Source organism: Schistocerca gregaria, chromosome 1, assembly GCF_023897955.1.
Source record: "Schistocerca gregaria isolate iqSchGreg1 chromosome 1, iqSchGreg1.2, whole genome shotgun sequence".
Classification (NCBI taxonomy): domain Eukaryota; kingdom Metazoa; phylum Arthropoda; class Insecta; order Orthoptera; family Acrididae; genus Schistocerca; species Schistocerca gregaria.
The window spans coordinates 535,869,839-535,884,944 of NC_064920.1; the positions used below are offsets into that span (position 1 = coordinate 535,869,839).

The 15,106-nt window shown below is 39.6% G+C and overlaps 1 protein-coding gene across 13 annotated transcripts in view; it reads right to left on the reverse strand.

The window, feature by feature from the left end:
• LOC126355275 (uncharacterized protein DDB_G0283697) overlaps window positions 1-15,106 on the reverse strand; it is a 211,939-nt gene that overhangs the window by 89,847 nt on the left and 106,986 nt on the right. For all 13 annotated transcript variants that reach the window (XM_050005650.1, XM_050005644.1, XM_050005580.1 and 10 more), the window contains one exon: window positions 4,709-4,796. In XM_050005650.1, coding sequence (XP_049861607.1) covers window positions 4,709-4,796 — 88 coding nt within the window. The remainder of the gene's footprint in view (window positions 1-4,708; window positions 4,797-15,106) is intronic.

Genomic DNA, 15,106 nt, shown 5'->3' on the forward strand with positions numbered 1-15,106 from the left:
AGGACTTTCTAGCACTTAAATATATACTTAATGTTAACTTAAATATATTCTTGAAATTAACAAATTTCTCTTCTTCAGAAACGCTTTCCTTGTCATTGCCAGTCTACCTTTTATATCATCCTTACTTCGACCATCATCAGTTACTTTGCTCCCCAAACAGCAATACTAGTTTACTGCTTTAATTGTCATTTCCTAACCTAATTCCCTCAGCATTACCTGATTAACTTTTACTACAGTCCATTAACCTTGTTTTTTTGTTTGTTTATGTTTATCTTATATCCTCCTTTCAAGACACTGCCCATTCCGTTCAGCTGCTCTTTCAGGTCCTTTGCCGTCTCTAACACGAGTTACAATGTCATCAGCAAACCTCAACGTTTTTATTTCTTCTCCATGGATTTTAACTCCTACTCAATTTTTCTTTTGTTTCCTTTACTGCTTGCTCAATATACTGACTGAATAACATTAGAGGTAGGCTACAGCTCTATCTCATTCCATTCTCGACCGCTACTTCCCTTTCATGCCCCTCGACATTCACAACTCCCATCTGGTTTCTGTACAAATTGTAAATAGCCTTTCGCTCCCTGTATGTCACACCTGTTACAGAATTTGAAAGAGAGTATTCCAATTAACATTGTCAAAAGCTTTCTCTATGTCTACAAATGCTTTCCTTTACCTATCTTCTAAGATAAGTCGTAGAGCCAGTACAGGCTCGCGTTCCAACATTTCTATGGAATCCAAACCGATCTCCCCAAAGGTCTGCTTCTAACAGTTTTTCTATTCATCTGTAAATAATTCGTATTAGTATTTTGCCACCATGACTTATTAAACTGATAGATAGGTTTGTCTACACCTGCTTTCTTTAGGATTTGAACTATTAAATTATTCTTGAGATCCGAGGGTATTGCACCGTCTCATACATCTTGATCACCAGATTGAAGAGTTTCATTATGGCTCACTCTCCCAAGGTTATCAGTAGTTCTAATGGAACATTGTCTACTCTCGAGGTCTTGTTTCGACTTAGGTCTTTCAGTGCTCTGTCAAATTCCTCACACAGTATCATATCTCCCATTTCATCTTCATCTGCATCCTTTTCGATTTCCATAATATTGTCCTCAAATACATCGCCCTTGTATAGACCATTTATGTACTCCTTCCACCTTTCTGCTTTCCCTTCTTTGCTTAGGACAGGTTTTCCATCTGAGCTCTTGATGTTCATACACATGGTTCTCTTTTCTCCAAACTTCTCTTTAATTTTCCTCTAGGCAGTATCAATCTTACCCCTAGTGATACTTGCTTCTACACCCTTATTTTTTTTTCCTAGCATTCCCTGCTTAGCCATTTTGCACTTCCTGTCGACCTCAGAAATGAGATGTTTGTATTGCTTTTCACCTGCTTTATTTCTTACATTTTTATATTTTCTCCTTTCATCAATTAAATTAATTCTCTCTTCTGTTTCCAAAGATTTCTACTAGCCATTGGCTTTTTACCTACTTGATCCTCTGCTGCCTTTACTATTTCATCTCTCAAAGCTACACATTCTTCTTCTACTGTATTTCTTTTCCATGTTCTTGTCAATCATTCCCTAATACTCTCTCCGAAACTCTCTACAACCTGTTTCTCTCAGTTTGTCCAGGTCCTATACCTTTTTGCAGTTTTAATCTACAGTTCATAATCAATAAATTGTGGTCAGAGTCCACATCTGCCCCTGGAAATGGTTTACAATGTAAAGCATGGATCCTAAAACCTCTGTCTTACCATTATATACTCTATCTGAAACATTCCTATGTCTCTAGGCCTCTTCCACATCCACAACCTTCTTTCATGATTCTTAAACCACGAGTTAGGTATGATAAAGTTATACCCTGTGCAAAATTCTACCTGGCAGCTTCCCCTTTCATTCCTTACCCCCAGTCCATATTTACCTAGTACTTTTCCTTCTCTTCCTTTTCCTACGGTCACATTCCAGTCCCCCAGAACTATTAAATTTTCATCTCCCTTAACTATCTGAATAATTTCTTTATCACGTCATACATTTCTTCAATCTCTTGACCTGCAGGGCTAGTTGGCATATCAACTTGTACTACTGTGGTAGGTGTGGGCTTCGTGTCTACCTTGGCTACAATAATACGTTCACTACGCTGTTCATAATATCTTATCCGCACTCTTATTTTTTTATTCATTATTAAACCCACTTCCGCATTACTGTTATTTTACCTTGGAAGTCATATCAATGTAAAAGACCAAACAGTGTTACATAACAGCTGGTAAATGACATCAGTTGTTTCACATGTGTATCTGCCTTTGATAGCACACGTTTTGCCAGTAGCAGGGCTGGTGTTTGTAGTGGTAGGAGGGTGCACAGACAAGCCTTACAATGCGAATGGCCGATCACAGAAATACCATTTGGGGGAGGGTACATTCCCTACCAAATAGCCTTGGCATTCAAGGCAATAGTACTTTTTCAGAAGCATACACGTTACAGCAGTACACATTCTTACATCTGCTTTCACTGGACGTACTTACCCCACCAGCCTACTTCAGAAACAGATTTACCACACCATCCCATCCAATCCTAGTACTGCTGATCCCTTAAAAAAAACAACGTAGGAGCACACTTCTCAGTCAGTATTATCGTGGTCTTTACTGTATTAATCAGCTACTTCGGCATAGGCTATGGCATTCCTGAAATCATGCCCTGAAGTGAGATCAATTCTGTACAATGTTTTGCCCACACCTAAAATAGACCCCCTTTCAACCAAGAAAAACAGCCATACAAATCTCTGCAGTATCCTGGTCAGGCACTATGCTCCTTCTGCACCCATTTTCCTACCTTATGGTCCCCAGCCCTGTGACAATCCCCACTGTAAGACTTGCCCTATGCACCCTCCTACCACCAATGAACCAACCCTGTAACTAGCAGAACATACACATCAAAGGCGGAGCCACATGCAAAACGACAAAGGTCATATACCAGATGTTAAGTAAACACTTTTTGGCCTTTTATATTGATATGACTACCAATAAATTATCAATCAGGGTTGTTTCGGGGGAGGAGACCAAACAGCAAGGTCATCGGTCCCACCGGGTTAGGCAAGCATGAGGAAGAAAGTCTGCAGAGTCCTTTTCAAAGAAACTGTCCCCCGGCATTTGCCCGAATCGATTTAGGGAAACCACAGAAAACCTAAATCAGGATGGCAGGACACAGGATAGAACCATTGTCCTCCCGAATGTGAGTCCAGTGTGCTAACCACTGTGCCACCTCACTTGGTTTATCAGTCAGGATAAATGGACACAGACAGAGGGTATACTCTGGCAACCCATAATATCCTGTTGCAGAACACACTTTACCACATGACAGTCATGACCTCCATCTCTGTTTCACCACATATGCCATTTGGCTTTTTTCCTCCACACACTGGCTTCTCACAACTTTGCAAGTGGAACTGGCATTAAAACATGTCCTTGCTTCCCGTCAGCAACTTGGATTTAATTTATGTTATTTCCTCGGTCTAAGAATTTCTTTTCAGTAACTATTCCTTTCTTAACTCCCTGTTAGTTTTCTATATCTTATCTTCTGAACTGTCTATTTTTGCTCACCTACTCTCTGTCTAACTAATTACCTTCTCTTCCACCTCCAAGTTACCATATTTTCAAATCTCAGCCTGTGCAGTCCTCAACAAACAGTATTTCCTTCTCAACCCATCTGGTAAGTCTCCCCCAACACAAAATTCTGGACAACTTTCTCAAACTCTCCTCATTTCCTAAGTCTTGCCAGTCCTTTTTCTCCATCTCTCTTCCTTCGACTTCAACTCTTAAGCCAGAAGAAGGAGCCACTGGCTCCAAAAGCCTGCAAATCTCCTTAACCTTCATATGTGGGTGTGCGCTCCTGCCACCGTTTGGTGAGTAGGTTGTTTTATTTTCTTGCCGTTATATTTTCCAAAAACTGAAAACTGATTATTTTTGTTGATACATTAAATGTATTTTCAAGAAATTTATAATTCTTGTGTGTGTGTGTGTGTGTGTGTGTGTGTGTGTGTGTGTGTGTGTGTGTGTGAGAGAGAGAGAGAGAGAGAGAGAGAGAGAGAGAGAGAGAGAGCTACTTCAAATATTTGTACCACCAAATGTAGCTGCTTCACAGACCATTTATTTTGATCATTGGTTGGTACAAATTTAATTTATAACAAATAACAAGCTTAAAAAAGAGAAGTTCTATATAATTTCTGTGCACACAACTTCCCTAAAAAGTATTCTACTATTTAACTGGTGGACAGTTAAGTCCTCAGTTAAGCCTTACATTAAGTCCTCAACATTGAACACCAATGACTAAGAGTAATGCCTTACATTATGCCAATTATCCCAGTACAAACATTTACCTCTATGTTGACTCCAATCCCAAGCAAGACTCTGCCTGTTGTGAAGAATTCATGGTATTCAACTTCTGCAGAGTCTACTGCCACACTAATTGCGATTTTTTTTTTTTTTGCCATTTTAGTTATGTCCCAAAATATTACGTACAATATCATGATTAACACGGTACTCTCACTCATAAGAAAGGTTTATGCAAGGAATATATTCACTTAGCAGAATTTCTACATTATCTTGTACTAAGTATCACGAGGTATCACCAAAAGAAGGAAACTTGGAACCACTAACGTACCACACAGGACATCATCAATCCCTACATATTCACAAAGCATCTGAAACTTACCTCCAGATGGCTCAGGTTCATCTTCTTCCTCCTCTTCCTCCACAGGCTTATCCTGTATCATTTTGCTGCTTTTAATTTCATCCCCAACCTACAAACACATCAAGGAAATCCTTATGCTACTGATAAATATTTCTGTATCATAATTCCAACTCATGGATATGCTAATAGAGTAAGTCTTTTCAAAATAAGTAGCACAAGGAAAAATTAAAACATGTTATAATTAAATAATGTAATGACTCTGTGCAAAATGGACGACTGTTTTGCTACTTGTCTCATTTACAAGTTTTTACAGAATTTAGTTCATTAACTAACAACTAAATTTACCTGACTGTCTTATTATGGTATAAAGAGACTCATTCTCTTAATTACAGTTATGAGTGGTTCCTCCCTTTTTCACATTTCATGTTCCTTTAGTATTTAAATTTTCAGTTGACTATACTTGCCTAGAGTATACATTCAACTTTGAATCTTGCCCAGTTGTATTTGCTCAATTTTCGTGGCACTTGTTGAAATGCTATTTGAATGTAACTCAGAATGTTCAATATAAGAGACTTCAACTTTTTCCCCAACCTAACTGAAAAGCGTGACAGTTTGAAAACACTATCAGTATCAGTCTGTAAAATATCACAGACACCCTATTACACACAGTGAATCCCATTATCTGTAATACATGAAGCTCACTGGATACAGTGTACTGATCTCATGAAAGAAAATAAACAAAATGTTTGTTTTAAGTACAAGGGTGATTCGGTAAGTCTTGTAAATTCTGACAAAAGAATGGAACATTTTTGTTGCACTTTCATGATTTGCAACCTTGATTGTTCCAAGGCTGATATAAAGCATTTTAACAATGTAGAGCATTGTTGACAGCCATCTGAAATGGTTAGTGTACATCCAGTGCAATTGAAAATGGAGAAAACCTAGTTTCAAGTTGTTATTAAACATTACCATTTGAACGGTTGAACAGTTACACTAACCAAGCCACAGTTGGATGAATTTCAAGCGGACTCTGTACCATCATAATTTACTTTAGCATCAATGAATTTAAACATGGTCAGACAAGCACCAAAGATGAAATGGACTCCGGCATTCTCACCAAGGGCACCACAAAGGAAACCATTGAAAAAATCCATGATGTCGTAATGCAAGACTGTCACATAAAAGTTCGTGAGAGTGCTGAGACTATAGGCACTTCAGCTGAGCAATTGCATAAAATTCCACATGGAGAACTGGCTATGAAGAAGCTAAGTGCTGGTTGGGAGTCACAATTAATCATAGTCAACCAAATATGCATGCCGGATGAACATTTGTATTTGAATGTTGTGCCGACAACATTTAAATACAATGTCTGGCCCTGCTTAATCACAATCTGCAAGACTTTTTACACTGATTTATTACTGTTGATGAAATCTGGATCATAATTACCCACCAGAGTCAAAACAACAGACAAAGAATGGCGAAAGCGCACTAAAGAAGGAAAAGACCATTTTGTCAGCTGATAAGGTGATGGTCACTGTTTTTTGGGTTACCAATGAATTAGCCTCACAGATTTCTTGGATGAGGACAGAACCACAACTGGACTATTATGCTTCATTTTTTGATTATTTGAAACTTGTGTTGGCTGAAAAAAGACCAATGTTGTCACACAAACAAGTGCTATTTCATCTGGATAATGCACCATCCCACACATCAGCGATAACAATGGCTAAAGTGCATGAATTGGGCTTTGAATTGGCTCCTCATCCCCCCTATTCCCCAAACTTAGCCCCAAAACACTTCTTCCTGTTCTCCAACTTAAAACTTTGGCTTTCTGGGAAGAAATTTTTATTAAATGAAGAAGTGACATTTGCACTTAACAAGTACTTTGTAGAAGTTGGCCAATTTCATTTTTCTGATGATATGAAAATCTTCCAGGATTTCTCCAAGCACATATCCCTCAAAGGATACTATGTCAAGAATTTAAGAGTGTTGTTTTCAAAACAAACGTTTTTCCATGCTTTTTTTTTTTTACCAGGATTTCATACAAACCTTGCAGGAATGGGAATCTATCTTGCTCGCGTGTCTCAAGAAGAATATGCTTGTTCTCAAAAATCTCTTACAGTATCTAAGGGCAATGTGAATAGTGCTATACTAATGTGAGCATATGCAAATCATAAAATATTTTACCATTAGGTATTTTCTCCACAGCACAAAGCACTGAATTTACTTAAAACAACCACAGTTTCATTATCATGAAGTCCGCTGACGGCAGTGTAGCTACAAGGAATTTTTTCAGTATTTCTGAAATTTATTCCAGTAACAATGCCTGTTGTTCTAATAATAACAGTTTCTCCATGAAGCTAGATACAACATTTATTTTGTTACTCTGTATACAATCAATTTTGAGGCCGTACAGTCTTCCAGCAGGCATCTCACACACACACACACACACACACACACACACACACACACACACACACACACACAGAGAGAGAGACAGAAGTGCCATAAAAATCACTAGTCCTCCTCCAAAACAGGAGGATGCCAAAGAAAATCAGCCACTGTGATGAAAACAGCATCCTGCAAGTTCCATATGTCGTCGTCATTTGCCCAGAAGAGCAATAAGTCAAAATTAATTAGACGTCATATGCTGTGTTTTGATGATATGAGAAATGAGCGGTACACTAAATTCAATACTTTGTCTGATTGCCTTGGGTGCAGCCTCATTTTGGAGGCACACTCTTATTTGTGGCATTATTTTTTAGTCAACATTATTGGAATCATCTGTATGTGAACTGCATATCAAAATAAATTTTGTGATAACTGCATGGAGAAACTGACACCATTACTAGAATAAATCACATTTCCTGTTTACACTTCAGATTTAACCTGAAGAACTGCTTATTTAGAAACAGAAATAATGTAGAATCAACCCCAATTTAAGTGATCCTCAGAAACAAACTTAATTTACTGGTTTTAATAAATGAAGTTGTATATTACCCTTTCTTTGAGTCATTCTATGTTTTGTGTTTCTTTCATTCTGAAACTTATAGACATTTGGTCGATGAAGACAAACACATAATTTACAGTACAAATGCAGACCTGAATAAAACCAATATGGCTTCAAAGCAACTGAAATTTGTTCTATAAATCTCACTTCTTTCAACATTACAGTTTATTTTCTGAAACCCCAAGGCCCCTAATTTCCTTTTGGTAGTCATCAATATAGGCTAAAAATACTGAACTCAATAAAAATAATTGACATGTCTCCTTGCCTGGTGAAAGCCTTTCTGCTAGATACCTAATCAGTGCCATTTCTTCCACATATTTTCATGTTCTCACAAGATAAGAGTGTGCGTCATTCCAGACTTCTCTTGCATCAGATAAATGTAAGGTAGTAAACAAGAACTAAATGTCAGATTTTTGCCTCAGTGAATTACAACATTGAAATGCAGGCAGCCTATAATCCTCTCAGAACTTACCTATTTACACCATTCACATGATGAGTCTCTAACTAAATTATACAATTTTTTTATGGACTTTATTGCGCTGCAGACCTAAAAGCTTGTACATATATCACTCGCTATTAATAGAAGGCAAAATCTCATTTTTTGACTTAGCCTATAGTGACACTGAGCAATGGGCCAGCTGTCATTGTGCTGCATAACTGTTACGTAAAAAGAGATCTTACTTTCTCTATAGTATGTAGGTATCTTTTTTGAGGAAAGCATTCAAAATTTCCTGGGCATCTCAATAACTCCACTATCACTTCCCATCACTACTTGGTGCTGAATCACAATAGTGGACTGTGGGTGTAACTGATACTAAAACTATTTATCTACATCTAGTACAAAAGCCTTTGTACACAGCAGAGCGTACTTCATACAATGACTACACACCCATGTTGTGTTAATATATAAAGTTAAACATAGCTACTTGGACATCTCTAAGTGCTTAGTGCCTCTTATAGCACTCTCATGTCCCTTACGTAAAGTGCAATATAAAAAGTTATTCGTACTTTGCACGAATATTGATTCTCTAAATTTACAGAACAGCATATTGTTACAGCAATACTCTTGTCTAAGATCCCTGAGCACTTCCACTGTACTTTTGTAATGATTAAATCAGTTTTAACATCAGCACCACATCTGTGAATACTTCTGGCCTTATCTTATGCTGATTGCTCACTCAGTTAGCAAGAAGGAATGGTGCTGATGAGTCTTCTACCTGATCATCTTCGCAGATGTGTGAGTTCCCATAATCCTCAGAAAAGATCTATATCTCTCAATTCATTTTTGCTATATCCGAGTCCAAAGGCTGATTTCACTTTGTAAGATAACCCCATATACCTGACTGTTTTGGCAAGTAAGAGATTTGTCCATATCATAATTGGAGACTATGCGATTTGTTTCTCCTGTTTAACATTATTTTGTATCTTATAACACTTAAGTCACACATACAGGCTGAGAAAATAAGCAGTTGTATAATGCCTTCTTGGGATGCACTCAATATTACATAGGTATACAGTAAGCACTCACTATAAATAGGTATGGATTTTTCAAGTCATTTACAAATTTAGGATTATACTGGGTGCAACTGCATCTTACTTGACAAAATAGAATGGCACTGCATCTAATGCCTTTTTGGAAGTCTAGGAAGGTGCATGTACCTACTAAGCTCACATTAACAGTTTTTTATGATTGCTACGTGAAGAGAGTTATTGAAAAAACAAAGCATCTCATTTCATCACACTACTTGGCCCCAGGCTACAGCACTATTATGTACTCTGAAATGACTGATCGTAACAGCTTTGCCATTACTCCATAAATGAGGTCAACTGTTTGCACAATTTTTGTACATGTCCAGGAAGAACAAAGAATGGTTTTGGATCTCTACTGTTGTTGATGCTGACTGAGCAATGTTTCAATTTGTAGTTCACAGTAATCCATCTTTACAGTTGCTTTTCAAATAAATCCTCTTTCTTCATACACTATTACTTCCAAGATGCAAAACTGAGTCATCAGTAACAATTAAATTTTGACTGTTTCACTGGGTTTAAGTGTACCATCACAAGTAAGCTGCTCAGAACCGTACTACACTTACACCTGCATACAAACTCGGCACACACTGCACCGTGTCTAGCAATGGGTATGCTATCTAACTCCATTCTTGCAATGAGCGAGAGGGAAAAGTCAGTCTTTATGCCTCTGCATGTACTCTAATCTCTCATATCTTATTCTCATGATCCCTACACAATTTACAAGATGATGGTAGCAGACAAAATAATAAATAGTTAAATTTCCATTTCTTCCAGATATTTCCATTTCAGTTCACTGAGAAACCTGTTACACTTCCACATGAGTTGTACAACTAAATTAAAGATTTAAGCAGTGCAATTCTGAATACGTTTGATGTCTGCTGTCATACTTACTTGGTAAAGGCTCCACAAACATTAAAGAAATGTTCTAGAACCAGATGTACTAGCATGCTGTCTGTTAGGTTAGCAATGCACTTTGCCAGAATGCTTCTAATTTTTGTTTTCCATTTCCCTTCACTAATAAATATTTGACATTTTAAAATCATTTCATGATATATTTAAAATATGTGACATTTTCCAAATCTACATCAGTAAAATTTTATTCAAACACTATCACATTATTCCTATTTGTTAGGGACATTATATTGCATTTATCCACATTTAAGTTAGCTGCCACTGATTTACATCAAGCAGAAACTTTGTTCACGTCACTATATTTTCTTATGGGTGTCAACAAAAATAAGGTAAACACTGGAGACAGACTCTTCTTTGTCTTGTGGAAGAACAATAGTTTTAATGATAACTACAGACAAACCACCTAATAACCAGCCCAGAACACGAATCAATGTCCCTATGAGGACTACACCATTTACAGTTGTGTAAATACTCTCAATAAAAATAATTACATTTCTGGAATGTAGAAAAGAGTCAAAATTCCTCAGAAATCATGTTTCTCCTCTAAGCAAGTAACAACAGACATTGCACCCGATTGTATTCACCAAACTACAAGATGTACTCTGGCACTCTGTCAACAAATACATACATGTACTAATCAGCTTCTGTATACTTAGTTCTGTGCCTGTCTTAATACAACAGGGTTACACACTTCTGTATTCAATTTAGATCATCAAACTATGGCCAATGTAACACAAATTACTTGGTCAGATCTACGACATTATTTCGATATTGGTTATAATTGAATTTTTTTTCCTATCTTCATCTAACTTCGGTTGAAAATACGGGACATTATTTCTATCCATAACACAACTGCTTTCTCTGCTTCTCTCACTAACTGCCTCTTCTTCACATAGGTTTTTGTTTTAAACATTTCATTGCATGCTACAGCTAATGACACTGACACACACACACACACACACACACACACACACACACACACACACAATTTTATGTTTACCTACCTCAATAGTTTTTGAACTGCTTCTAAATACTGCAGGAAACAGAGTACCTGTTATAGTTTGGCTCGAGTTGACTAAGGTGGAATTCATATACACCACAATTAACAAAAATTTTCTGGTATTTTGCAGCACAAACTAACTTCTCACATATATTCCTGTATACCTCACTTAACATAATCTTTAAATACATTTTGTGATATTTCAATTCCATTTATTATTTTCACTTAGCTTAGTAATATAATAAACGTAGCAAGTGTTACTTTCTACATGCCATCCACGTCTTTTCCCAAACTGGAAAAAGTGAGGACATCTGAAATATTTTTCACTGGCCCCCGTCCATGGAAACTCCTGCATTTCCTTAGCATTTTTGAACATGTCATTATTATATCAAATATTTTCAGTATTCCTGCCATGTAAAACTAGAATAGAAATTCAAACGAGCTTCCAATGATAACCTAGACAGTCTTTCTTATGAACAACTGACTGTTTTCATGCTGACACAGCTTGTGTCAGTGTCTGCAAAGGTAACTGTAGCCATTACAATAAATTTTATTCTAATCTGATGTGTCAAGAACACCAATAAGGAACTTTTCTGCCACACATAATTATCATAGTCTGTTTAATGGACCATGAGACATAAGCCACCATTTTACACACCAAACAGGCAACTGCTTGGTGTGTCTTACTGCAAGATTTGTATTCAGTGTGTACCACACAATTATTGTAGGAAATTGACGTGTGAAAGTGTATGAGGGGAAAAGGGAAAGGGGGTGGGGGCGAAGCACCAAATGATAAGTCGGTTGTCGGAAAAAATATTTTCAAACTGGCTTCAATGTTTATGTCTGCATTTCATGCATGTATTGAACTGTGCTTGTATCCAGGCAGAGGACAGAAGATTTGGGTTTAATAAATCACCAATGACACAGTCAGTATAAACCAAACACACTAAGCAAGTCCTCCATCATGAGACAGAAAACATGTGGAGGTGGTGGAAAGAGGATGCAGCAACGTCTTCAGTAACAATGAGCTGAAAGTAGAAATTCCAAATTCCACAATATGCTTGAAGAGTATAATACATACCATTCTGGGGATGAAGCAATACCAGTAATACCATACAGGCCTCCGTATCCGAGTAATCAGTTAAACTGCTACTCAAATTGTCACACCATCACTGGACCATTCCAGGGCAAAGATGGACTCCTGGGTGGACGCTACCAAAGGATGACGAGGGTAGTACTGGTCGATAGTTTTCTGGCTGCTCAAGGAGTCAGTACATAAAAGAAAAGACTTCCCAGCGCATGAACGGAGATACTGAAGTGCATGAGAACTGGCCACCAACTCTGCAGTGAATACACTGCAGCCATCGGGTAAGGAATGATGATAAATATGACCGCCGCGAACATAGGCAAAGCCAACACAACCATCAACCATCAAGCTGTCGATGTTAAACCACTTCAGAGCCCGGGAACACTTCAAGAATTGAGTGGGAGTGATAGCGGAGAGCCGCAGGGTTAACAGAGGCCTTAGGGCCACGTGTAAGGTCCAGACAAAGCTGCAGCATACGTGAACGGACAGCAAGTAGAGGTGGTGAAGGGAAGGACTCCAGTTCGGAGAGAAGGGACCGCACGGGAATTGCAATAGTTAGCCCCGACCTGGCCCACCGATGCGGGAGATGGACTGCCGTGGGCAGAAAAACGAGATAGTAATTCAGATGCTCAGGAGAACTATGAATGTGTGCTACGTAACTGGCGATCAGTTGGGCACGTCTGCTTTGCAATGGAGGGACCCCAGCTTCCACCAGTACACTGGTTACCGGACTCATCCTAAAAGCTCCTGTTGCTAGGCAAACCCCGCAGTGGTGCACAGGGTCGAGTAAATGCCAATGCTAAGGATGTTGCTGAACCATAAACAACACTCCCATAGTCAATTCGGGAATGGACACGGGCTCTGTAGAGTCGCAGCAGCGTAGAGCGAACTGCACCCCAATTGGTGTTGCTCAAGCAACAGAGAGCATTGAGGTGCTGCCACCACTTGTGCTTTAAGCTGACGAAGATGAGGAAGCAAAGTCAATCGAGCATCGAAAACCAGTCCTAAGAATCAATCTCCACTACAGTGAGTGGATTGTCATTAAGGTAAAGTTCTGGGTCTGATCGGTACGACACTGTCAGAAGTGCATGACACACGAATTTGTGGCTGAAAACCGGAAGCCGTGAGCTAGAGCCCATGACTGCACCTTATGGATGGCTCCCCATAGTCGATGCTCAGCAACACCAGTACTGGAGCAGCAGTACGAAATGCAGAAGTCATATGCATACAGAGAAGGTGAGACGGAGGGCCCAACAGCTGCTGCTAGACTGTTAATAGCCACTAAAAATAGAGAGACACACAATACAAAGCCCTGTGGGCCTCCATTCTCCTGGACATGGATGGAACTGTTGGAGGCATCAGCTTGGACATGGAAAGTATGGAGCGAAAGGAAGTTTTGGATAATAATCAAGAGCGGCCTCCGGATACCCCATTCATACAAAGTGGCAAGGATATGATGCCGCCAGGTCGTGTCATATGCTCTTTGTAAATAAAAAAAGACGGCACACAGGTGTTGGAGTCTGGAAAAGGCTGTTTGGATGACAGACTCTAGAGACACAAGATTATCATTGGTAGAACAACCCTGGCGGAAGCCGCCCTGCCATGGAGCCATTAGGCCACCTGACTCCAGGACACAACCCAAGCGCGGCATGCCATACATTACAGCAGCAGCTTACAACGAATGTTGGCGAGGCTCGTGGGCCGATAGCTATTCATATCAAGTGGGTTTTTACCAGATATGAGCACCGGAATGATGGTGCTCTCCTGCCATTGGGACGGAAAGACACCATTGCATCAGATCTGGTTAATCATCTGACTGTGGATCCCATCAGGCCCAGGAACTGAGTCGGGGCAATGTGCATGTGCACCGAGGAGCTTCCATGCTGTAAATGGGGTGTTATAGGATTCACTGAGGCGTGAAGTGAATGAGAGGATTTTCCTTTCTAGCTGCCGTTTGAGAGTGTGAAAAGCTGGGGGGTAATTCTCCGACACAGAGGCTTGAGCAAAGTGCTCGGCAATCGCATTTGCGTCAGTAGGTAACATGCCATTTATGGTAACACCAGGAACACCTGTTGGGGTCTGGTGCCCGAAAGAGACGTTTGATCTTTGCACAGACTTGGGAAGGTGACGTATGGCACCCAATGGTCGAGATGTATCTCTCCTAACACTCCTGCTTCCGTCATTTGATAAGTTGGCGAATGCGGGCATGGAGCCGTTTAAATGCTATTAGGTGCTCCAGGGAAGGGTGCCTCTTATGCTGCTGCAGAGCTCGCCGGCGCTCCTTAATTGCTTCAGCGACTTCTGGCGACCATCAAAGGACTGCCTTATGCCTCAGGCACCCTAAAGAGCGAGGGATCGTGTTTTCTGCCACAGAAACAATTGTTGTAGTCACCTGCTCAACCACATCGATGTTACCGTGTGTGTGTGGGGGGGGGGGGATTCAACAGTGACAGCAGAGGTGAAAGTTTCGAGTTTGCTTTGTTTAAAGCCCATCTGGGTAGGCATCCGTGGGCCTGACTCCAGGGCAGTGACAGGAAGATGGGGAAGTGGTCACTACCACACAGCTCGTTATGTGCTCTCCAGTGAATAGATGGGAGAAGTCCTGGACTGCAAATTAATAAATAAATGGCTGAGTAAGTACCATGAGCCACACTGAAATATGTGGTGGCCCCAGTATTTAAGAGGCAGAGGTTGAACTGAGGCAATACAGTTTCAAAATCTCTGCCTCCATAACCCCACAAGGGGTTATGGATGTTAAAATCTCCCAAAAGTAGGAAAGGTTTAGGGAGTTCATGAATCAGTGCAGCCAATGAGATCAGGGGTACTGCACCATCTGGAGGAAGATATACATTGCAGACAGTTATTTCCTGCATTGTCCTT